General features: G+C 37.4%; 1 protein-coding gene across 1 annotated transcript in view; it reads left to right on the top strand.

Annotated features, from left to right (window-relative positions):
• Positions 1–26,625, top strand: part of NRXN3 (neurexin 3) — a 1,892,810-nt gene that overhangs the window by 1,667,233 nt on the left and 198,952 nt on the right. The window contains exon 16 of the mRNA XM_027844705.1: positions 21,312–21,483. Coding sequence (XP_027700506.1) covers positions 21,312–21,483 — 172 coding nt within the window. The remainder of the gene's footprint in view (positions 1–21,311; positions 21,484–26,625) is intronic.

Here is a 26,625-nt window from a genome sequence, read left to right as displayed (position 1 = left end):
AAAATCACCAGCCAAAAACAGATCATTTCAGCCCAAAGTGAACATGAGACAAATGGATCACAGATATAGGATTTCCAGCAATCCTTAGTGGCATTTCCTGGCAAATGAGGGACAAGATGCATTCATATTAGGTCATTTAACAAGGTATTGACTGAGGACCCATTGTGCAACAGGCAGTCTTGGCTGTGGAAAAAGAGAAAAAAAGTACAAGACAGTCCCTACCCTCAACACACTTAACTTCTAATCAGAGAGACATAGCAAGTACATATGAAAACCTCAAGAATAGGTTCATAAAACCCCAGCCTACATTAATAAATTACATTTTTGTTAATTTTTTTTTACATTGTAGACTTTTACAGATTACCCCCACTCCCTGAGAAATCTCATGTAACAAAGAAAAACAAGTAAATTAAGTAAAATTAGAAACACAGTGAAAGTTCATGAAACATCCCATATTTGTAGCACCCCACTTCTCTATTTTTTAATGACCTTATCTATTTTCCCCCTTTCCTACTTCCCATACCATTTGGGGGAAAGGGGGAAAAATGAATTCTTTTATAAATATGAACAGTCAAGCAAAACAAATGCCCTCATTGGCTTTACATAAAAATATATTTATTTTGTATCCTAAATCTACCACCTTTCTGTCAGAAGATGGATAATATGCTTTATCATTGGTCCTCAGAAATCATGGATGGCCATTGTATTAAGCATAGTTCTTATATCTTTCAAAGATTTTTGTCTTTAAGGTGCTATTGTTATTGTATAACTTGTTCTCCTGCTTGTGTTCATTTCATTCTTCATCATTTATAAAAGTCTTTAAAATTATTTATTTTTATAATACTGATGTTATAGTATAAATTGTTCCTTTGGTTCTGCTCATTTTATTCTTCATCAGTTTATACAAGCTTCAAAATTGCTTTTACAATGTTGATGTTATTATGTAAAATCTGATTTTACTTATTTCACTCTGTATTAGTCCGTATGTCTTTCCATGTGGCTTTGAAATCATCTAGTATTCCATCACATTTCATATATCACAATTTATTCAGTGATTCCTCAATGGATGGACATCCCTTTAGTTTCAAGTTTTTTTCCCCTCCAAAATAAAGAGAATGCAATTTCTAGAACAAAGGAGATGTAATAATCCCAGTTTCTTTTAAATTCTCCTGTCCAGTTCTGGATGTTACATGTTTTTGTTGTTCAGTCATACTTGACTCTTTGTGACCCCATCTGGGTTTTCCTGGCAAAGATACCGGAATGGTTTGCTATTGCCTTCCAGTTCACTTTACAAATGAGCTAACTGAGGCAAACAGGGTTGAGTGAGTTGCCCAGAGTCACACAGCTAGTAAGTGTTTCAGGCCAGATTTGAATTCAGAAAGATGAGTCTTCCTGACTTCAGGCCCAGCACTCGTATCCAATGTGCCACTAGCTGCTTATTAGAAAAACTAGAAAGTATCCAAAGGAGGATCATCAGGATTATAAGGGATTTCAAAACCATGCAATATGAAGATGTTTATTTTGGAGAAGAAAAAAAAACTAGGAGATACAGCATATCATAAAGAGCCCTGGATTTTAATTCAGAGGATTTGGGTTTAAATCTAGCTCTGTTACTTGGTACCTTTGCAAATCTTGGACAACTTGCTTCACCTTCCTACTCCTCTTATTGGCATAGATGATGTATAAGGTCCTTGGAAGGCCCTTAATCTATGATGCCTTGATGTGGAAGGGTGAAGTGATGGCTGACTTCAAGAATCAGAAGAGTTGTCATAGAGAAGAGACATGAGATTTGTTCTGGTTGGCCCCTGGAGGCAAAAATTAGAACCAAGAGGTAGAAGTTACACAGGGACATGTTTTTATCCTAATATAAATGAAAACTTCCTGGTAATTAGAACTGATGAAATAAAAAAGTGGAACTGGCTGCCTTAACAGGCAGTGAGTTCTCTATGACCAAAGATTTTTAAGCACAATGGATGCAAAATGGTCACAATGTCTTAGGAGGTTGTAGAGGGAATTCATCCTTTAGTTAGGATTGGATGAGATGAGATCTGTGGCTCCCTCCACCCTGGAGGCAGCATGGTACAATAAAAAGAAAATTGATGCTGGAGTCACAGGACTTTAGTTTTTGACACATTTGTGACCTTGGGTAAGTTGCTTTATCTATAAGACGAGAAGGTTGGACTTACATTGTCCCTTCCAATTCCAGATCTATAACCTCTAAAATTTACATACAAAATAATGTAGAACAATTTAAATTATTGCCAATGGGATGCTGGAGTGATAGTGAAGTATGATGGGAAATGGTTACTTAAGGATGGCTTCCCGAAATAACTAGACGAAGAAAAATTTAATTATCCCTCCTCCCCAACCCCCAACCCCCATACATTTTTGGACCTCAGCTTTCAAACTACATGAGGCAATTTGAATTTTAATTTGTACTGGAATGGCCCAAGGTGATTGTCTCAGTTCTGGGATAATCCCAGAATCTCTGATCTGTTATTTCATCATCTCTATCCTAAAAGAGCTAGGCATGTACTGCAGTTCCTATTGACTCATGAGAGCTGATTGTTAAATTTTCATTGTGAGCCCTTACACTTCTGAAAGTGGCAAATGCTACATATCAGGGATTGATTTATTAATTTTGTGGTTGTTGTCATCTAGACTTGAGAGGAATAGAATAAATCTAATGATGCAGATTAAACTTTAAAAATATGTTACATGCAATTTTTGCATATTGTTAAATATTTGCCTATTGTTAAACATTTGCCAGCACACCACTAGAAGATACTCCCCCTACCTCCCACTCGGTAAATGTTTATTTTCAAAACTACTCTAGAGTTTTAGGCAGGATTTACAATTTCCTTGCAATCTGTTTCAGCTTAAAGCCCATATATTATTTAGGGCATAACCTAGAATTAATTCAAAGGCCTAGGGTGGCCCCACTAAGAATAGGTCAGCTGAATATTTGGGTACTACCCCAGGGGGCATTCATATTCCCAGGGCTAGGGCAGAACTATAATATAGTAGTTCCCTTTCCAGTCAATTCATTTAAATAGAAAAGAAAAGTGGAAAAACTTAAAAATGCTGCTCTCTTATTCATTTGGTAGTTTTTGGAGACCATGAGGTTTGAGGTTTTCTTTAACCTACAAACAGTTCTTTATTTCTCCAGAATTCCATCCCTCAGCTTTGTAGTTTTGTTCCTTTTCTTCTGTCACTTCAAGAATAGAAGAATAAGCATACTCTCAAAACCTCAAATCAAAACAATTAAAATTCTTTGTGCCCTTTAACTACCACAATTTGTTGTTCAATCGTTTTCAGTTGTGCCTGACTCTTTGTGACCCCATTTGGAGTTTTCTTGGCAAAGATACTGGAATGGTTTACTCTTTCCTTCTCCAGATCATTTTTCAGATGAGGAAATTGAGGTAAGCAGGGTGAAGTGACTTTCCCAGGGTTACACAGCTAATAAGTGTCTAAGGCCAGATTTGCACTCAGGAGGATGAGTTTTCCTGACTTCAGGACCACCATTCTATCCACTGTGTCACTGAGCTACCCAATTACCACAATAGAAATTTCATAATTCAATCAATCAACCAAACAACAAACTTTTTTTAAACCTCCCTGCTGTGTTCCAAGATCTGTGTTAGTAGGCCCCTGATGCCTAGATATGCCTGTGTGTATATTTTGAATTCTACATACAGAGAGACAGACAAATTGACAGACACAGACAGAGAAAGAAAGAGAATTGTAGTCTACAAAGTGCTTAAGATGCAAACCACACCACCTGGGAAAGGTGACACCAGAGTGATTTGTGGCCTTTCCAACACCTATATGAACAACATAGGTGGTAAATGTTGGCAGTGACACAAAGCTTACTGGTTTGTGTATATAAGCTCCTGGATATAAAAACAGCTTTCAAATATCCTATCAAAGAAGGACATGGATTTGGAAGGGAGAAGCATTCTGTTGGTGCTAGAGTGGCGGGTATGTTTCAAAAAGCCTTGGATCCCAATTAGATCGCTGTGCCTGGCAAGGTTTTCTCAGATTTCTTTGTTTATTTTTGGTCATCTTTACCAATCTGATCCAGGAGTACATGAAAAGAACTTTGCATTCCTCTGCTTATGTGGCCAGATGGTTAATATCCCAGCACCATTAGCCCACAAAGGATTTTACACAGGGATGAAAGCCAGTAGGCCTGCCATCCTGCTGTGCTTTTCCAATGGATAAATTTCTCTTGCTGGGGTGGGGGATACTGTTTAAGCTATTATAGTAAGTTGGGGGTAAGTCAGAATTACTCCCTTGAGTGGAAAAGAAAAATCATCAAGGTTTCAATCAGTAGAACACAGATATAATCCAAACCCTGATAGGAGAGAATGTTGCAATTGCAATATCCAACATAAAAGGATATTCATAAAATATCATGTGCTCATATACACACATACACACACACACACACACACACACACACACACACACACACAAAAACCAACACTGGAGGTGGCTGGCCATTTTGTTTAAGATAACAAGGATTAGAAAAGTAAGATTCCATCTTAGCCTGTTCATATCAAGACATTGACAAAATAGAGTTCCCAAGGAGGTATACCCAGAGAGCTCTAGTTAACCACCATTCATCGCAGCTGCTGCATTTGTTTGTAGATGCAGTTGAAGGCCCAGACTGTCTGAGAGAATCATGGGCCTGCCATACCCCTTGGTATATCCTGGTGAAAGAATGAAGGGAGTTGGTTTTTAGGTGCCGTCACCCCTTGAAATGTGCATCTTTGCTCCCACAGGGGTTATCTTCAGTTGTCCTGATTTAGATCTTGCCACTGAAGCCAGATGGCTCTGGAGAAGAAAGTGAGGCTAGTGACTTTGCATAGCCCTGTCTCACTTAAATCCAATTCACTTGCAAGTCATGGCATCACCTTCCTGATGTCACGGTCTTCTTTGAGAACGGACAAACAACATTTGCTCCAACAGAACAATGTGCATTTTTGGAAGAAGAAACTTCAAGGTATTCACATTCTAATAACTCTCTAGCGTATGATCCAAAAGGAACACATGGTACTGAGCAGGGGGAGAAAAGTTGCTGAAATGCTGAAGAGAACATGGAATATATGTTGGAGAGTGGAGGGATAAGGAGTGGAAAAAATGATAATGAGTCAGCAGTGAATTTTATTCATTGCCCTTCATCCTGAATCATTTTCTTGCTCTTACTTAAAACACAAATACTCAAAGAGAAAAAAGAAAAAGGTGAAAGCTCTCTGGTCAACTAGAATATTATTTTTCATACACTAGCTTTGAAAGTCATGCTGATCCATCTGGGTGTCTTTCTCTGCTTGTCTTCCTGACTCCCTCCTACTGGCCATCCCCTTTTCTTTTCTTCTTTCTCTCTCTTCTCTCCTGGAAGAAAAAAAAAATAGAATTTCCTCTATTTCATGTCAAACTATGCCAGTGATGCGTTTCAGCATCAAGCAAGCAGATGCAGTTTTGTGTTTTATAAGCTGAAAACATTCTAGTACTTAGGCCTTCATTCACTCTTCTTTGGGGGAGGGGGCCTGACTTTTGGTGCACAGAGTCATAGCAAAGCTATTATGATTATTGTGGCTAATGCTAACCATGGACATTTCTTAATTAGACAGCCTGGACTTTTTAAAGGATATGATGTCTTCAGGTTTGATTTTCTTCTCCACTTAAGTGTTTTCTTAAATAGAAATTGCCATCCTTCTTCAAGGTAGCAGGTACCAGTATTCACTTCAACCTCATTGACGTGCAGGTCTCGGAGACCATGCTGTTGTCCTTTTTAATGACTGGGGCCATGTCAAAGTAAAATCTTTCTGAGTAACTCAGTTTTTCTTGGGTGAAATCTAAGAAGAGTCTGACATATATTTATTCCCACAGTTTAGTGTGTCATATCATAGCATAACTTGGAAATAGTAATGGCTACTCATGCAGTTGTTCTTATCTAGTAGAATAGTCTGGTACCCAGCATAAGAGATAAAAAAAATCATAGAGGATGGACTCCCTATGGGCTCTGCAGCTTAATTCCTATTTAAATTAATAAAGTTACTTTAGTTTCTTGCTTTTTGTAAAGTAGGTTTCCCATGGCCGCAATGAGAAAGCCACTAACAAATCTTATATACACAGGAAAAAAGACCTCTTATCCTCATTCACCCCTTAATAGTAAGGCAGGTGGTATATGAATGTATTTCAATTTCAAATCTTTGTGTATTTCTTCACTTATGCATGTCACTGTAGTAACCTATGCAGTTTTGTCTTATGACCCCAAATATCAAAGAACTCTCAACTCTGAAATATTAAATCTAAATCTATGTGTAATCTGGGAAATGGGGCAAGTTTATGTTAGGATTTCTATTGTGTGAAATAACTCACTATATAATAAACTTGGGTATTGGCTTGGTATCCTTATTATTCATGGCGTGTCCATTCGTTCAAGGATTATCTTTTCAGTATATTCAATCATTCAAATAAAGACAGCTAGATGGCATGGTGGATAGAACTGAATCTGGAGTCAGGAAGAGCTGAGTTTAAATCCAGACTCAGCCACTAGCTATGTGACCTCTGTCTCATTTTCCTTATCTGTCAAATGGGAATAATAATAGCACCTATCTCTCAGGTGAGAACAAAATGAGATAATAGTTACAAAATGTGTTCCAAACCTTAGAATGTCAGCTATTATTACCCTTTGAAAGGCAAGTAAGCAGGAAATATCTTCCTTCCTTTAAAAGATTTTGTGGTTCTATGATCTGAGAAGCATCTTCCTGTGCATCCACTCATCTTATTAGGAAAGCTATGTGGTCTACATATTCTAATTCTGTGGAAGGAAGCCCACTGTTACAACCCATTCAAAACTGAATTGGTTCTCTGTACAGTTCAGTAACTACAAAGTAATACCAGTGTTGAAAGAACAAGGAACCCCTCAAATTATCCTGGTTAACTTAGAATCAGGTCACCTAGGGAACATTTGCTAATCTTCCTTGTGCTAGAATATTTATAATGTGATATTGTATTAAGGATTCAAGCAATTGGTCAGAAGGAAAGGAAATTACATAATCACACAATGTCATAGCTGAATGGACATTAGAGATCATCTTGTGAAACCCTGTCAATGTATAGCTTAGCAGACAGAAGTCCAAAGAAAAAGAGATTAATCAAAGTCACACAGCCAGTGGAAGAGTCAGGACCAACTCAAACTCGGATCTCCTGACTCCCATTCACCAGTGTGCTGGAGCCAACTCACACAGACTCCAGAGGGCCAATTGTTAAATCTTCATGAACATTTACACTTATGAAACTGGCAAACCTTACAAATCAAGGCTTGATTTATTTTTATATTGATTGTTTAGACTTAAGAAAGAGATAGAGAAATTTTTAATAATGCAGATTAAACCTGAGTGTGTCATGAGGAAATATATATCTATATGTGTGTATGTATATGTATATGTATATATATATGTGTGTGTGTGTGTGTGTATATATATATATATATATATATATATATATAGTTTTACCCCAGAGACCTGGTTGTCAGACATTTACCAGCATATTCCTGCTCCTAGTCCAGTGCTCCTTCAGATGTACCATTTTCCAAACAAAATTATTTTCATAAAAATACTAAGACATCTTAATTTTGAACATGGTGAATATCTTTAGATATAAGCCACACAAACAAAAGCTCCTTGGGGCTCCTTCAATATTTTTTTTAAGATTTTAAAGGTGGCCTGAGACCAAAAAAGTTGAGAATTGCCAATATAGAATATAATGAAATAAATGACTAGAGGAGGTACAGCAAAGTAATATTTGAGATTCTGAAGGAGAGAGAATTTTTAGCTGGTACTATCAGGAAAACTTTTAAGAGTGACATTTACATTAAACCAACGCATATTTGACACTGTTGTAGAGCACTGTGCTATGTGCTAGAAGAAAGTTAAAATTCAGATAAAACAGTTCCTGCCCTTTATGGAGCTTACAATCTAGTAGGGGGATGAGTTAAATCTAGATCATTTTAATGTATACCGTTTCCTTTGGGAAGTTAAGAAGACCAATAGTGAAATTCCAAGCTGTAGCATGAGATAGTAGAGGAAAACAAACAAACAACAACAACAAACCCCAAACCACTTGCTTTGGAGCCAGAAAATTTGACTTAAGCTTCGACTTTGCTTCTTACTACTTGTGTAACCTTGTGCGAGTTAACTTCACTGGGCCTCCAGTTCCTTATCAATGAAATGTATGGACAAAACTAGTCTGATCTCTAAGGTTTTCCTTCCAGTTCCAAATTCTATGGTTTGTGACTCCCTAGTGGATATAGAATTGGATTTTTATGTATTTCAGGGAAAGTTTAGAACATTGTAAACTGTGTTCATTAATTCCAGGTGCCATAATGTTGCCACAAAATTACATCTTTTAAGGTCTAATTGCTGAGACTTTCAGGTGGTTCATCAAAACTACAGCTGAGATTTGGAGGCATAAATAGGGCATTTACTGGTGGTGCTCAGTCTGTGTTGGGTTTCAGTCAGCACTGCCCCACCAAATGTCACTTGGATCCTGCCAACTAAGCTATTGGCCTTGGCCCAGTGTTGGGATTGCTACAGAAGTGGCCTTTCAAACTTTGTCCCCCCGTCAACAGACTTTAGTAGTTACGACTAGTTAAAATTGGGTCTTTACACATTAAAATTACCTAGAAATATAATTTGAGCAATTAATAGTTAGATTTACATAGGGTCACATACATAGAATTATAGGTTTAGAGATGATTTTGATGGTCACCTAATCCAAACTCCTCACTTTATTTATGAATAAGCTGAGGAACAGAGAGGAACAGAACTTTCCCAAAGTCACAGGTCATTAAGTCAAAGAGGCAGAATTTGAAATGATGGCAGACCCATCATTTCAATCCAAATCTAGTATTCTTTCCACTGTTCCATTCACCATCTCAGACCAAGCTTCTGGTGAGATTGTCTTGCATTTTAATTCCTTTTACCAGCTGTTAATTCTTGTTCAGAACCACCCTTCCATTCCAGCCCATACCCTTGGCTGTGTCAGGCTCTTCCTAGTACAACAAACATTAATTATACATAGTACTAGATATTTTAGAGGCAGAGACAAAAAAGCAACACATTGTTCCTGCCCTCAAGGTAGTTACATTTTATTTGAGGGAAACAAGACCTAAACAGAATACAAAGTTTTTACATAGCTATTTCATTAGGTCTGGAGAGATCAGGAAAGTCTTAGAGGTAGCATCTGATGTGTGCTTTGTTTGAGGGAAGACAGGAATGATTTTAGGAGACTAAACTGAGGAGGGAGTGTATTTCAGGCACAAAGGATAGCCTAGGCAAAGGAGTTGGGGGCAGGGAGGAAAGATATGGAATGATATGTATAGGAACTGTATTCATTCTTGCCTCTATCTCTCTTTCTTCCCTATTTAAAAACAAACAAAAAAGGATGTGTATGTGTGTATATTTTTGTTCAGCATTCATTTATTCATCCAATAAACATTAATTCTTATTTTTTTAATTAACAAACATTTATTTTCACTTTTTTCCTACTCCCTCATCATGAAGGAAAAAAGTCCTTGTAACAAATATACATAGAAAAAAAAATTCCTACATTAGTCACATCAAAGAAATGTATGTCTCATTCAGCAATTTGAGTCCATCACCATCCTGTCAGGAGGTAGGTAGCATTCTTTATCATCAGTTCTCTTGAATCATAGTCAACACAGTCTTATTGAATGTCTTTTTTGTGCAAGGTGCTGTATTTGGAGTTGAAGATAATAATTATTATTGTTGTTATTATATTGATGTACTATATCATTATTTTATATAAACTATTAGATTAGGTTAGATTATTATATCAGCTAGTATTTATATAGCACTTTAAGGTTTACAAAGCCCTTTACAAATAACTCATTTAATCCTCACAACCACCCTGGAAGGTAGGTGCCATTATTAACTCCATTTTGCAAATGAGACAACTGAGGCAGATAGAGTTAAGGTTACTTGTTCATGGTTATGCAAGTGTCTGAGACTGGATTTGAACTCAGATCTTCCTTATTTCAAGTCAAGTGCTCTGTCTACTGTGCCTCCTAGCTGCCTCATAGGGGCTAGGAAAAGATCTGCCTCTCCAAGTTCTTATAATCTAGTGGAGATAAGTGGGAAATTCATGTGTACTTAACTGTGATGATAGGAAGCATGAGATTTAGTACAAAGAAAAGTAAGTTAAATATAAAGGAAAGGTTCTGACATAACAAAATGAAAAATTTGAAGGGAGAAAGAAAGATGTTGCTTTACCTTGAGGGAATGAGGGTGAGTTCAAGCAGGGACAGGGAAGAAGGAAAGTCTTCATGGAGATTTCCTGGTAGCTGAGTTAAGCCTTTAAGGAAAAGAAGAAAGTCAACAGATAGAGATAAAGAGCAGGGTTGGAGGAGGCATGGTGCACAGTCCCAGTATGAGGTACTGCATGAGCAAAGGCTCAGAGATGGGAAAGGGAAGGATGAAGACGGAGTGAAGAGCCATCCAGTTCGGCTGAAACATAGAGAGTTAGGAGCAGATAAGGGTGAGAAGAAAGGTTTAAATCATATTGTAGAGGGTCTGGAAGGCCTGAATCAGGGATTTTACATTCAAGGTCTATACATTTTTACAACTGGGGTAATTGAACCATAGTGAGGGTGATTAGTTTGCCCAAAGTACATGGCAAAGATAGATTTTCAATTTAACTTCAGAATTCTCAACTTTGAGTTAATCCCCAGTAACACTGAAGACTAAAATACAACACTAAGTAGCTCATGTTGAAATAATTCTTTACAATTTAAACACACACACACACACACATTCAATGCTTTCAATTACCCCTTGAGGTTAGGAATGTGTGTATTATTATTCCTGTTTTATATATAAGAAAACTGAGGTTCAGAGAAACATCCTGAAACATAATTCTTCATAGACATTTCAAACTCATCATTCCAAAATAGAACTCATTATCTTTCTCCCCCAAACTGTTATCTTCTTTTGAACTTCTCTATTACTGTCAAGGAGACAGCTAGGTGGCACAGTGGATAGAGTGCTAAGCCTGGAGTCAGGCAGACTCTTCTTCCTGAGTTCAAATCCAACCTCAAATACTTCCTGGCTGTGTGAACCTGGGCAAGTCACTTAACCTTATTTGCCTCAGTTTCCTCATCTGTAAAATGAGCTAGAGAAATAAATGGCAAACCACGCTAGCATCTTTGTCAAGAAAACCCCAATGAGATCATGAAGAGTAATAAATGACTGAAGGACAATAATATTACTATCAAGGGTACTGCTCTTGTCTCAATCACCCAGGCTTTATAACCCCCACAATAGCTACTGCCTTGCTAAATTTTGTCATTTTTACTTTTATATCCCTCATGCACATCCCCTTCTTTCTAGTAACACAGCTGTCACCTTAGTTCAGTCCCTCATCACCTCTTGTAAAGACTATTGTAATAACTTTTTCATTGGATGCCCTCCCTTAGGTTGTTTCCCATTCCAATCTATTCTCCTCTTAGCTGCCAGCATCCTTCCTAAAACACAGGCCTGCCCACATCACATTGCTACTCAATAAACTCCAGTAGCTCTATATTGTCTCAAATATCGAACATAAAGTCCTCCTTTTGTCATTTAAAACAATTTCTAACCTGGCCTCTTCCTCCCATGCCAGTCTTTGTACATTTTATTCCTGTCCATGTACTTTATGATCTAGTTAATCAGACACACTTGCTATCCCTTTCCATTTCCAGGTTCCATGCCTTTGCACTGGCTGTCCCCATTCCTGGAATTCTCTCCCTCTTCAATTTTGCTTCTTTATTTCCCTTCCTCCAAGACTCAGCTTAAATCTTATTTTCTGTAGAAGTACTCTCCAGGTCCTACCCAGTTACCGATACCGTCCCCTCTCATATTATTTCCTATCTACTCTCTCTCTCTCTCTCTTTCTCTCTCTCTCTCTCTCTCTCTCTCTCTTTCTCTCTCTGTCTATAGTCTATATGGACTCTAGAATATAGTAAGTGCTTAATAAATACTTGACCCAACCAGGTCTGAACCTCTTATTTCAGCCATGTGAGAAACTCTCTTGTGAAAATTCCCTGTGCCAATGCAGATCAGCAAGTTATCTATACATTAAGATCTAAAAGAGTTGCCTAGTCTAACAGGCTGCCTTGTGAATGAGCTCTCTTCCACCATATCGATCTCTATGATCAGATCCATTGTGTGGGATGTTGAGGTGTTAAAGTATTGCATACTGTCATAATTGGAATGTGTTAGTGCATATCTCCCTTCTATATGATGAGATGCACGCTTCCAATTCTGTCAGCTGCTGTTCTCTAAAGCGATCTAATGGGGTATTAAGTTTCCCTTGGGGCCCTTTGGAATGGATGAAGATTCTTTCAGAAGGATTTTTTCCCCCCTGAGGATTTCACTTGTTCCTGTTTATTCTTATTCCTTCAGCCTGTCCCCTACTTAGTGTTAGCAGCACCTCCCAGATCACCTCTGCAGGAATCAGTTGTAATATCAAGAGTAGGAAATCAGGACATTAGGCATGGGACTAATCTTGTGAAGTACATGGATCCATAAATATTCATTATTGATGAAGCTTTACTGGCATTTTAAAAACAACTGTTTCTCCACTCTCCTAACTTCTTTACTAAATACACTTGATGACTCTTTTGTCATGTTTTCTGATTTACTGCTTGGGTTTCTTTTCAATATAATGGAAGATCACAGATTGAATTGATTTCCTCTATCATTACTTCAGTGGTGATGGGTGGTGGAGTTACAATTTATGGGCAGATCATTCCCTAACTTTACTTCACTTGTCTTGGAGAGGCCCATAATAGAAAATAAAGGTTGGAGAGATTGTAACTATTGGGTTGTAATCATGGATGAGCTTTGCAAAGTTATTTTTGAGAATCATTTTGTCTAGCTGGTAAGATGTGTTTTTCCCAGAGCTAGTATCTTCCGTGTGTACCTACCTCATCTCTTCCTATTTCTCACCATGTCACTATATTAAGATAATTCCAAACATGTTTAAAACAAATTTACTTGAAGTTAAGAACACCAATTTCTCTCACAAAAAATAAATTGGAAGCTGCTGCTGCTAATGATAAGGGTAATAATTATAACAGTATTAACACCATCAACAACTGACGTTTGTATGGCACTTTATACTTTGCAAAGTACTTTATACCTTACTGCCCTCTGGGTATTCTCAGATCTAGGGACACTTGTCTCCTTGCTTTTCCTCAAACCAGACACTCCATCTTTTAACTCCAGGTATTTTCATTACTGTCTCCTATTCTAGGAACTCTTTCCTTCCTAATCTCTGCCTCATTCCTTCCTTCAAGTCTTAGTTAAAATCCCTCCTTCTTTAAGAAGTCATTCTCAATCCTCTGTAATGCTAGTGCCTCCTCGCCATTGATTATCAACCATTTATTTTGTCTATACCTTTTTGTGCAAATTTGCATATTGTCTCCCTTCTTAGACTGAGAACTCTTTGAGAGCCAGCAGAAGCTAATTTTTTCCCCTTTCTTTGTATCCTCTGTGTTTAGCACAGTGCCTGTCACATGGTAGGAGCTTCATAAATGTTTATTGACTTGACCTTAAACATATTATCTAATTTTGAGTTTCACAAAGGTCCTGTGAGGTAGGTAGGACTGTTATTATCATCTCTGTTTTGAAGATGAGTGATGTATAAAAATTTTGAGAGATATAGTTTCTGGGTAATTAATCATTTCATTAATCATGATAGCAATAATCAATAAAAGGGGTCAGTAGCACTCTCAAATGCCAAAGACATCTCATGGAACCCACTCAATATTTATATGCCCTTGAAGAGTGGGTGTTCCTGAGGGTGGCAATCAACTCTGATTGGTTTACAAGAAAAGAATATTAAATAATGAATATTATAGTGGGAAGTGGGTTTATAGAATAATAGGATGAGGGTCTGGGGTGGGGCATGACTGATCACTCAGTCTTGGTCAAAGAGACCAATCTCTTATCCAAACTACCCCATCTAGGGTAATCTACACAAAAGAGGAGTCCACCTCTGCTCAGATCTGGTTCAGTGGAACACTCAGAATTCATCTTAGATTAATTCTTTGTAATTCCTTGTAAGATTCTCGATTTGGGTGGGGGTCTCCCACCCAGGATGGAAAGGCTTGTACCCAGGGGATTTGGGTGATCTCATCTATCAACAATACCCTTCAGAGACTGAACAACCTACAGGCTTTTGAAAAAATCCTGGTCCTAATTCAAGAATTGATTATTAATATGAGAGAATTAATAATTTCTCAGATAAGGAAATAGAGGCCCAAAAGGTTAAGTAAATTGCCTGATATCACACACTAGGTGAGTCATAGCTATTTTTTTAGACATTTCACTGGATTTCTTTTCCACCTTAGACTCATAGACAGGCAGAGTGTCTTTTCATAGCTACTGAGGAGAACAAGGAAAGATTCAAACTGAGACAGCCATATGGAAAGATACTTTCCACAAGTTTTCTCCTGTGCCTCATTATGAACTGAAGTGGTGAAATTTTGCCACCTATTACAATGTCAATGTGGTCATCTGAAAAATAACAGAGAGGCTGCAGAAATGAAATCTTATTCCTGACAGTACAAAAACCACATCTGAGGCCTAGCATGACCGCATTTACCAATGAGAAAGGCAAAATGAGACATCTGGGTTAGGGTATCCATTGACTTTGGCATACGCTAACAGGATTGCAATGATCTCTTCATAAGAATGATTGCAATTCCAAATGTGCTCTGTCTAAGATAAGAGCTGAGCATTTATTTATTTATTTTTCTGGCAGAGATTAAATCTTCCCCTTTCCTGCATCTCTTATGGATCTCTCAAAGAAAAAAATCTGCCTGATGATAGAGCTAGCTGATCATTCCAACTCATTGAACCAAGACATCTTTTCTTTTGCTTTTGACAGAGAAACTGCCAAGTATTGCTGAATGTTGGTTTAGAGATCTCATCTTTGCCTGTGAAATTGGTCTCTGATCATGATTAAATAGAGACCAAAATGAACTGAATCTGCAAAAGTACTATCTATGGAATAGAGACTACATGGATGTTTCCCATCTTAATAACAAATACGAGTTCTGTAAAACCATCCATGTGGCCATTGGTGAGATGAGCTGTTGCGCAATGAAAGTCTCTTAATTCTTTATGCTAATAAGTCAATTGTCCAGCTCCTCTTAGTATCATGTTTCTAGAATCATTTGGTGAACTGGGGCCTCACAAGGCTATTGTGAAGATCAAATGAGAAAATATGTGAAGTGCTTTATGTATCATTCACTATGTAATTGTTATTATTACTAAGGGCTTAATAAATGCTTTTTATTCATTTATTCACTCATTCACTCTTTGTCCTGAGGTTACTTACTCTGTTTCTAAGTTTCATGAAATACAAAATAAGAGAACCAGGGCCTTTTCTCTAACCTGCTCAAATGGGAACTAAATGACCTTAAAGAGTTAATTTTGGGTAGCTGCCTCATGGCTCCTGGAATCATAATGTTTTTATGGGTTATAGGCCTGAATGTTGCAGATGGTTAATGAACTCATATTCCAGGTGAGAGAAAGCTTTCTAGTTCTCTCAACAGTATACCTAAGTAGAGAAGTTCTCCCAACTGCAGACATAGTGACTGTCTTTATTCCTCTGGTGAAGTAAAGTGACTGAATATTAATCCTCCAACGCTCAGCTCAATGACTTTCCCCAATAGGTACTTGATTAATGCTTACTCTTGCACTGCTGTTGTTTTCCTAGTTTGCCTGTGTTTTTGTTTTGTTTGTTTTGTTTTAGCATAGGGTCTACCATGCTAGTACCTAAGCAGGTAGGTGGAAATGTAGGCTTTTCTGCCACTTTCCACCCTGAAGGGCAGTATGGTACAGTATAGAGAGTATTGAAGTTAGACACATGGGACCTGGGGTTCAAATCCTGTCATGGTTACTTACTGTGACTTATATGGCCTTGGGGAAATTAGAACCTCCTTAGGTCTCAGTTTCCCTCATCTGTAAAATGAGAGTTTGATTAGATGACTTTTAAGGTTCTGTCTACTTTTAAATCCATGATCTTCTGATCCTAATTAGAGAGTTAGGAATAAATATGGGTTCTTTTTGCTATTTTTCCACCATGGGAGGCACAGTAGATAACACGATGGACTTTGGAGTCAAGTGGACATGAGTTCAAATGCCACTGCTGACATTTACCAGTTATGTGACCTTGGTGGGCAATTTACTTAATCTCTTGGAAACTTAGTTTCTTATCTGTAAAATGGGCATAGTGATTTTGCAATGCTTACCTCACAGGATTGTAAAATTCAAATGAGATAATATATGTAGAGCATTTGGTAAACTTTCTAATAAGTGAATCATTCAGTAAGCATTTATTAAGTCTTTATTATGTGCCAGTGTCTAACTATACCTGGCATAATATAGGAACTTAATATATGCTCATAGTTTTATTGATTGTCATGTACTGTGCTAGGCATTATGGATACAGAGATAAAAATAAGTCTTTGCCCTCAAGGAGCTTGCCTTCTATCAAAGGAGACAAGATGTACATATATAAATATATATGAAATAAATGTAAGGTGGATTTCTAGGGGAAGCCACAAGAAGCTGGGAGTATCAGGAAAGACTTCATGCAGAAGCTGGTCCTTGTATTAATAAAATCTTCAGAGTTTTCAATGGCCAAAGGCAAATCTTAGGACATTCCTTAATATTACTGCATCCAAGATGGGAACTGACTTCCTAGTAAGCAGTCCCATTCCTCTCTTCCCCAGCATTTAACATTTGAAATTATATGTGTGTGTATATGTATAAATATTCCTAGCATACCTTTAGCTAATGGTTATAACAATAGTGATTCTACCTTCTGTACAGCCTTCCTTAGGGTCCTTATCACTATACATTCTCAGAGGCACAGAAACGTGATACCAATTTATTGACTTCTCATTCCCAAGACTGAATGACAAAATAAAAAAAATTCCCAAGAACTCTGAAGTCTATGAGAAACTCTTGTATCCTAATTTACAAAGACCTTTCCATGAATGACAAAAAATAAGGTTGTGATTGAATCTCACAGACTGAAGTGACAATGAGAATTAAAACTCACAGCTCCTAAGTTTCCAGAAGTTGGAAAGATTGAAAGAACATTTAATATGGAATCAGAGGACCTGTTACAAATTCTACCTCTGACCCTTTTTTATTAATCTGACTTTGGGAAAATCACTCAACTTCTTGGGTCCTCAGTTTCCTCATCTGTAAAACAAAAGAGTTAGATGAAATGATGTTTGAGATCTCTTCCAACTCCCCATCTCTGATCCTAGTCTATCATTCAGTAACCGTACTGGGCTGCTAAGAAAATTGAGAAAGGGTTCAATTTTGTGAAATCGTTCCAAGAGCCAGATGATGGTGCTGGTTAGGGAAGGCCGATTATATCCCTATACTTCACATCTTATTATCCCAATGCTTACACACAATCTGTCTCCAAGTAGTTACTAATTATCAGAGAAGGGGAGCAATAAGTGGTTTGGCAGTGGTTACTGTTTGTTCCACAGTCACTCTCTGGCAAGTAGATGATATGCTCATCACCAATAGCCATGGGATTAATATTCTGGAATCCAAACAGTGTTTTATTTTTCTTCTGCAATTAAAACAAAATCTTTGAGGAATTGTTTGAGGCTTCATCCACAAGTGTGGAGATGTTGATGGAGAGGGGATTCTAGAGTCACTTAGTTATGAAAACTCTTCCTATATAACCTCTGCATAAGTTTATTGTAGCTATGTCTAGTCTGAACTTCACTGGTCTCTTTGCTATAGGTATAGGGACTGCAAGAAGATAAGGTACAGAAACTCAACTCCTCATCTCTCCAATCCCTAATAACTTTTCTTCTCTCTTGCTGTTTGTTCTACAGTGTGGAAGCTGGCCTGGAGTAACTTTCTTGATGGGCTTTATAAATCAGGGATTTACTAGTAAAACTCAGTTTCTAGTAACCTTCTAGTAGTCCACTTTTGGGTATATATTCTCTTTTAGGGGACAAAAATAGAAAAGAACTTATAAGCAGACAAAAATCTAAGAAATGCTATCTAGAATATTTATAATAGGCAGCATGTTGAGTCTACCTGTTGGGATCCAGGAACTCTTACTGCACTTCAGGTCCACAGTTATTCAAGAATATTCCTGAGATGACATAGAAATAATTATCAGTGTGGATGATTATTTAATACCCATTATATGCATACCATGATACATCTTAGTGTCAGAGAGGTTGGTTTATTAGACTAAATTTTAACATTAAGAAAATGCTATAGATTGAATGTATGGATTCAGTATCAGCAAAACAGAGGTCCTCCCCCTGCTGCCATTCATGTCCCCTTCCCAAATGAGTTCATTGTAAGGTGGGTTGATAACTGTGAGGATGATTTTTATAAAAAAATACAGTTATGATTCTATTGGTAATGAATAGGCTACATTTATATTTCTAGAAATGGGTTCATTCAGCATTGAATAAGCCATTACAGACAACAGTGACAAAACTGTGTTCTAAACATTTCTATGTTCCACTATGTCAAATTACAACTCTTCACCTTCAATTACTGGGACTATTTATGGGCTCCTTTCCAAGTACAAACTTACCTATCCCACTCTATCTAGCCAGCCTCAAACTATATCATGTTTCATATCCTATCCAGCCATCCACCAAGGCCATCTTGCCATATGCACTGCCACTGAAATTCATATCCTTGGTCGATGAGAAAGTTAACCCACTCAGCTTTGGAACATTGAATCTGAAAGCTGAACTGTGTTGATTGGTGACTGAGTAAGTACAAACTAACATACCAGCCATTGCTTCATATCCCATCTGATTGTCCATCTAGGACATATGGCTATCTGTATTATCCTCCTCTTTTTTTCTGGGTACTGTATTCAAATCAATACTACTATTGCTTCTGAGGCATGTCAGTTAAATGACATATGAATCAACTCACCATCCCTGTGATTCCCCCAAACCAAATTCCTTTTAGTGGTTGCCTTTTCTTTAAATAGCTTCTCCCTCTATTAGAAGATGAGGTCCTAGAGAGAGGAGTAGTCTCATTCTTTCTATTTTTATCCCTAGAACTTAGCACAGTGCTTGACACGTAACAAACATTTGTATGCATTTTTATCCATTTGTTCATTTCCTTCAATTTTTGTCGATGATTCCATTCCATTTTCAAATGGGGTGACAAGACTATGTTTACAGTGGTTACTAGATAATGACTTTGGAATAATTATAATGAAAGTTTATGTTCTATTCAAGTTAACACAAATATTTGTGTCAGCTATGCTCCAAGAAAACCAATTTTCCAAAACATCCATTGTCAAGAGAGCAAGATTAGGCAGAAACTACAGTGTACCCCATATATATATTCAACTTGTAATGGAATTTTTATCTCTGTGAGAACATGCTGATGTTATGCCATTAACTTAGTGCATATAGTGGAGAAAAAAGTTAACTTATACTAATTATTTGTGGACATGTAGAAAAATAGTTGGTTGAATTTTTCACTTTTCAAATGATAATGTTGGCATCACAGCAAGATTACTTAAAAGAATGCCAGCTGTGGTCAGTATTTGGATTGGAACTCTGAGAGGTTCTTCCAGGATCCACAAGTGTAAGGAATAATTGTTTAATGTTCTCTGGAATTCATAAGTCAGTCTATTGCCCTGCTGGCCAGTGCATCCAGTGCCTTACTCCACTGGCCAACAGATCTTCTTGGTAGTTTAAGTAATCATAAGTATTTTATAGGAAATATCATAATAACTCAGAGATTGATGAGATTCTCTTCTGCAACCAGAAATTTTGAGTGACTCTAAGTATAAAATAGCATACCTTGATTATTCTATGAGATGCTGTCTTTAAAGGATGCTTATATCTTTACTCTCCTTTCTAGAAGATAGCCTAGGTCCTTATCACTTCTTGCTTGTACTATTAAATTATCTTCTTAAACATTCTCATTGTTTCAAGTTTCTCCCCTCTCCATTCCAGACTCCACATAGGTACCAAAATGACCATATTTGCTTAAAAGTAGACCTTATCATGTCACTCTTCTACTCAATAAGCCCCAGTAATGCTGTGTTGTCTCTAGGTTCAAATGTAAACACCCATTTGCAATTGAGAGCACTTTACAACTTGGTTCTAATCTCCCTTTCCAGCTTTCGTTTCCTCACGTACAACATTTCATCTCCCATCTATGTACCTTTGCACTGGCTATCCCTCATGTCTGGAAAACTCTCCTTTCTCATTGTCACCTCTTAGAATCCCTATTTTCTTTCAAAGCTTGGTGCAATCGCCACCTTCTACATGTGAGGACTTTCTTCATCTCCCTTGCTGCTAGTATCTTAATCCTGAAGGTGCTTAAATCCATTTTTTGTAGTATGTATAGGTATCTATGTTGTTTTCTCTGATAGAATGTAACTTCCTGGTGGGTAGAAACTATTTTATTTTTTTCTTTGTGTAGCCCTAGAACCTAGCACAAGTTCAGTCAAGTCAACAAGTTAACTCATTGACTTGACTTGTCTTTGTATTCTTACCACCTAGCACACAGTTCCTAGCACTTAGTAGGCACTTAAAAATGCTTGTTAATTTTTCAAATGATACCAATGGTTTTAATCCTTGAGGTGAAAAACACTGCAGGAACATATATTATTCTATGATAACAGTTGTGGTCAATATTTGAAAACTCTATGAGTATGAAAACTCTAAGAGAGAGATCTTACATGAACAATTATGGATTAAGACTTCTTTATGAAAACTAGTTTATGCCTTTAGGGGCTCACTCTAGGGATCTTCAGCATTGCTGTTTACACAAGCTGTCCTTATGCTTGTAATAGTCTTTCTCCTTATCTGTACTTCTCAGGACATCTGCATCCCTGATGGGAGCCTCTCGAAGCTAAGCCTTGAAAGTCTCATCTCAAGTGCCACCTCCTTTAAGAGGTTTTTCTTTATTCCCTTGGTTGTTAGTGCTTCTCTCAAATCACTGTGTAATAATCTTGTATGTATCATGTTTTACTACTTACTTATATGTCAACATGTTATGTCCCCCTAATAGAATGTAAGTTCTTTGGATTTAGAGATATTCTCAATTTTATTTTTTTATTCTCAGTACCTACTACAGTGCATGGCACACAGTAGGTATTTAATACATGCTTGCTGACTTATTGATAAACTTGAAATGTTTTGGATAAACTTTGCTATAGATACTAATGGTACCCTTTGATATTTTGCCTTTCAGGAACAGGGTAAAATAGGAGTGGTCTTCAACATTGGCACAGTGGACATTTCCATCAAAGAGGAGAGTACCCCAGTAAATGATGGCAAATACCATGTTGTGCGTTTCACCAGGAATGGCGGCAATGCCACACTTCAGGTCGACAACTGGCCAGTGAATGAACATTATCCCTCAGGTACACATTTTATATTTATTACTCCCATCCTTCAAATTCCCATTCATACTTCTTTAATAGGAATTTTCTCAGGGCTGCCACCAAATCATTAAAATATAAGCATAAACTCATCTTTGTAGATTTTATATGGGTGAAGAAAAAAAAAAGTAATGTTGGTCTCAGATCACTGCAGAAAGCTTCTGGAGGTTTATTAACCAGGTGTTGCTTAACCAACACATTGATTACCTACCTAATGCTGGCTGGCTCATACTGAATCTAGGGAGGAAATATTGTAGAGTGGAAAGATTGCTGGATTTGGAGTCAGAGGTTATTGTTCAATTGTTCAGTCGTATCCAACTTTTCATGACTCTGTGTACCATAGCGTTCCAGGCCCTTCTGTCTTCCACTATCTCTTCAAGTCTGTCCAAGTTCATGTTTGTTGACCTGGATTCAAATCCTGACTCTACCAGTTAGTATCTGTGTGACTTTAGGCAAGTCATTCAAGCTCTATGGATCTGTTTCCTCATTTAGAAAATAAGGATTTGTGAGAATGGATGGATATATGCGACTAGTGGACTAGATGACCATTATGGTCCAGTGTTAAATCAGGGAACCTATGTCATAATTAGCTTGTTTTAAAGAGTAGGACAGAAGGATATACAACTAAAGAAAAGACATACAACATTCCTGATCTTGATCTTGATCTTGATCTAGTAGAGAGATCAAGGTGATGTTGATACCAAATATGACATTTACATTACCATTAAACCAGTTTAAATAAAAGGCAGAATTATGATAATGATGGCAATCGTCTTTTTAACTGCAGGTATTACAAACCTTAATTGATATATGAACAATCTGTGTTCTAACATCTCACACTTGTATGGGGGACAATGAAAAGAAAGCTAAGGCCAAATTCTAGCCATAGTGTTAGCCTGTTTAAATACTGTCTCCCTCTTTCCCCCAATTTATCTTCTTGTGTTTTAGGGCCAAGTAGGCATTTTTAGGATCAATGGTATCAATGGTAATTGTTATTATTTTGAATTCATGTTTAAATCTTTGCTTCAATTTTGGGTTCACAGAACTTACTGAAGGAGAGCTTCCAGAACCACATACTAGTAGTATCAAAGGCATTATGACAAAAAGTTTACTACTTTAAGTGGGGACTGCTCAAATATCCCCTTCCTTTTCTCCCTTTCTCCACCCTAATTTTCACAGTGGTGTTATGTTTTCATCTTTTATCACCTACAATAGAATTGTCTCATCTTAAAAGATGACCTGGTCAGGGGATTTTGTGCTGCAAATTCATATGTGAGCGCTGTCACCATTCCCTAGACCAGGGGTGGGAAACCTGTGGCCTCGAGGCCACATGTGGCTTTCTAGGTCCTTGAGTACAGCCTTTTGTCTGAGTCCAAGTTTTACAGCACAAATCCTTTGATTAAGGGGATATTTCTGTGAAATTTGGATTGAATCAAAGGGCTGCACTTGAGGACCTACAGGACCATATGTGGCCTTGAGGCCACAGGTTCCTCACCCTTGCCTTAGATCCTAAGTTTTGTCACACTCTGCCTCCCAGTTAGGTGAGTACAGATTATTACTGGTAAACCCCTGGGCATTTTACCAAACACATATATGCCACCAATGAACAGTTTACCTTTTAACTAGGCCACTTGAGAGAAATATCCAAGGCACCTAATTGTGTCTCAGGACTCTTTTTTAACACAACACTTAAAAGATCAGATGGCCACATCTAAGTCAGCCTTATTTCAATTTACAGCCCCTTGATAGCTTCAGTATATCCAGTCTTTCCTCTATAACACAAGGTTTAATCAAAAACACAAAACAAAACAAATCGCATTCTGGGTTCCCAAAGGTGTTTGAGAAATTCTATTTCTTTGGTCTTACTATGTCACTTTCCATAAAGTAACCAAATGACCCTGTGGCTTTATTCTGCCTTCTTTTAGCACTTTTGGGTTGTCATAGATGGGCTTTGATGAAGGTATTCCCATAGAGGGTGAGCCTTTGAAAATAGCCAGAAGCTTTATAGGACATTTCCCTGGTATCCAAATGCAAGATACTAATAGAAATGATTTTCTTTTCAAAATACATGTTATTTAAACCCTAGAGGGGGAAAAAACCAAAATGGATAGAGATCTTAGAAGCTGTTCATTTGCTCATAGAGAAAAAAAAATCAATCCTGTTCTGTGAATATCATCATTGGCCCTGCTAGTGCTGCTGGAGGGTCTGTCTATGTTTCTATTAGGAATTTCAAGGCTTTCTAAATTGGTATTAACCACATGCCCTAAGCTCACATAGAAAATACAAAGCTAAACTGCCAGCAATAGAACTTGTATATCTTTGGCCATTGTAAACCTAGTGATGTGTAAGCAACCTGCTGACCTTTCAATGTTTGTCTATCTCAGAAATTCTTTGTGTGTTCCACTTCAAATAAAGTATGGCATTGTAACTTGCCCCTAATATGTAACTGAAGCTTTCTTTAGCAGTGTTTCTTTCCAGAAACGGAAAATAAAGGTATCTTTAATCATTTAGTAGAGTCTATAAAAAACAAATAATGATGTAATAATAGTTAGCATTTATGTAGTGCTTTAAGGTTTGCAAAGTCCTTTACAAATATTTTCTAGTTTCCTCTCCATCCTAGGAGAGAGGTATTATATACATTTTAACCTTGAAGAAACTGAGGCAAAGAAAGGCTTAATGGCTTGGCCAGGGTCACATAGCTAGTAAGTGTTGGAGGCTGGATTTGAACTCAGGTCTTCCTAACTTCATATCCAGTACTCCATTCACTGTACCACTTAGCTATCTCTAACACATAAAGCTCTATTTAAAGAAAGTGGAAAGTTTTTCAAACTTTCACAAACTCATATACACACATACAGACATATACATACACATGTATGTGTGTATGTATGTATAAACCCAATTTCAAGAAGGCTTGGACAAGATGATCTCTAAGTCCCATTGTGACTCTAAATTGATGATCTTATAATCAGTATGTCAGTGGTTAGGTTACTAAAAGATGTAGAAGCAAAAGTACATTTTAAACTGTAATGTGCCTATTCAGAGTCATTCTTAAAGCATTGATGATGTGCTTACAACAAGGTCCCAATTAGTGAGAATAATGAATCCTATGAAGTGGTCACATTATTCGAATTTACATTGCATATTTCTACTGTACTAGAGCTAATTGCCCTATTTTACATAATTAGAATTCAAATACATGACACCACTTCACAGAATTCATTATTTGCACTCCTTGGGTCCTGGTTGTACAATATTCAGTTGAAATAGCATTCAATATTCGAATGAATCATTACCATTTACCCTTGGCTGCCTAAATTAGGAAACCTTATGATGTTCCAAGTTAACTTAACTTCTGCATTAAGCTCTGGAGCTTATTTGCACTGACTAAAGGTGATTCACTTTCTTATACTTTTAACATTCTCCCACCTGTAAAATGGGAAGAATTCAGCTTACTGAATTTTATGCTTCCCAACCTACCTCCTTGGAGTTTTGGAAGAATTCCTTGGAGTAAAGTGTTATACTGTGTTTTAAGCACAATTTGGCTATAGCAGCTACATAAAATGAGTGACTTCCTTTTAAAGATGTCATCAAAAATATCTTCCAAGCTTCGTTGAGCAAATCAGTCCATTCTGCCAAGATGGTTTCTGAAACACTGATTTCTCTCACACCTTTCCTACTCCATCCATGTATTTATTCTGTTTTGGAGATAATATGAATCATTGAAACATTCAATGAAGAAATACCATCATTTGTCTAATACTAATGCTCAGAAGGCAAAGAAACACAGAGCAACTCCAATTCAGAGAACATGATATCAGAGTTTGTGCTTCACTGAGGTCTCCCACTCAGAAATCAGCTAGTCAACTGTGCGATCTTCTCATGGGCATTGACAAGGCTTTATAGAACTTACTGAAACATCCAACCAGGAGCTATTTAAAGACCAGCTGAACACAGGACATATGGGGTTTGATTCTTTTTGAATCCCAACTGTCTATCAAGAAGAGTGCAAAATGACAATGGAACTAATGCAAAAGGAATCTTTTAACAGTTCATTCAGGAATAGATAATATTTTTTTAAAAAGCCTCCTTTTGGGTCATATTTTGTTTTATTTTGAAATTGTAAATAGAATGATCAGGGACTTGGAAAGTGAGGTTGAAGAATAAATAGCCCAGAATGACCCTTCAAGCACTGACAAATGTTCCATATAATGCCTCCATTCTTGTTCTGAAACCTAATGGAGGCAGTGGTGAGGGAAAGGAGGTGGGAAGGTGAAAAGTAAGTTTAAGGGGAAAAAGGAATTCATATCAGCCTGAAGCTAGAGTCCTCACTGGAAACTGAAATAGATTAGATTGTTAGGAATCATTTTTTTTTTAGATATACCTATGGCTGACTGGACCATGGAAGTCCAAGTGTGGTGTTGAAGCAAGACCACAGGACTTGTATTTCAAAGACATGAGTTCACATCTCAGTTCTACCACTTAGCTATGTGACTTTTCTTATACAGTTTCCTGCCTTTGGGCTTCCTGTTCCTCATCAGTAAAATAAGAGTTTTATGATGAGCTCCAAGATTTTTTTTCCCAACCTTCTGTAATTTTGATTTATTAGATTGTAAATTTCTTGAGGGCTGGGACTGTCGTTTGCTTTTTTTTATACCCAGCACTTAGCACAGTGCCTGGCACATAGAAGGTGCTTAATAAATGTTTATTAATCATTGATAAATATGCTTGTTCTTATTCACAGAATAGTAAGGCCCTGTTCAGATTAGGACCTGGTTTCCTAAGATATACTCTAATAGATCTATGATCTACTTTAAGGGGTATTCTGTTTGTTTATGCAGTCTGCCCATTCTATGCTACTCTTATCCATGCTCTACCATAAGTTTGCCACAGGAGTTCCATCCAACATCCTTAAGACCTTCTTTCTCACATCACAAAGACACCAATGGAGCACAAGATTTATCTTGGGAAATCGAGTGCCACTATCCCACATTCAGGTTGGCAATGTACATCAAGACAAGGGGACACGTCAATTCTGAAATGAGAAAGTTGAACTCCACCCCCAAAATCCTTTCCAACTCTAAATCCTGTGATCCTATGACATTTCAAGAGACAACCCCTAAC

This window comes from Vombatus ursinus, unplaced genomic scaffold (assembly GCF_900497805.2).
Source record: "Vombatus ursinus unplaced genomic scaffold, bare-nosed wombat genome assembly UNPS02014945.1, whole genome shotgun sequence".
NCBI lineage: Eukaryota > Metazoa > Chordata > Mammalia > Diprotodontia > Vombatidae > Vombatus > Vombatus ursinus.
Note: the sequence above shows the minus strand (reverse complement) of the source record. Positions and strands in the feature narration are given on the sequence as shown.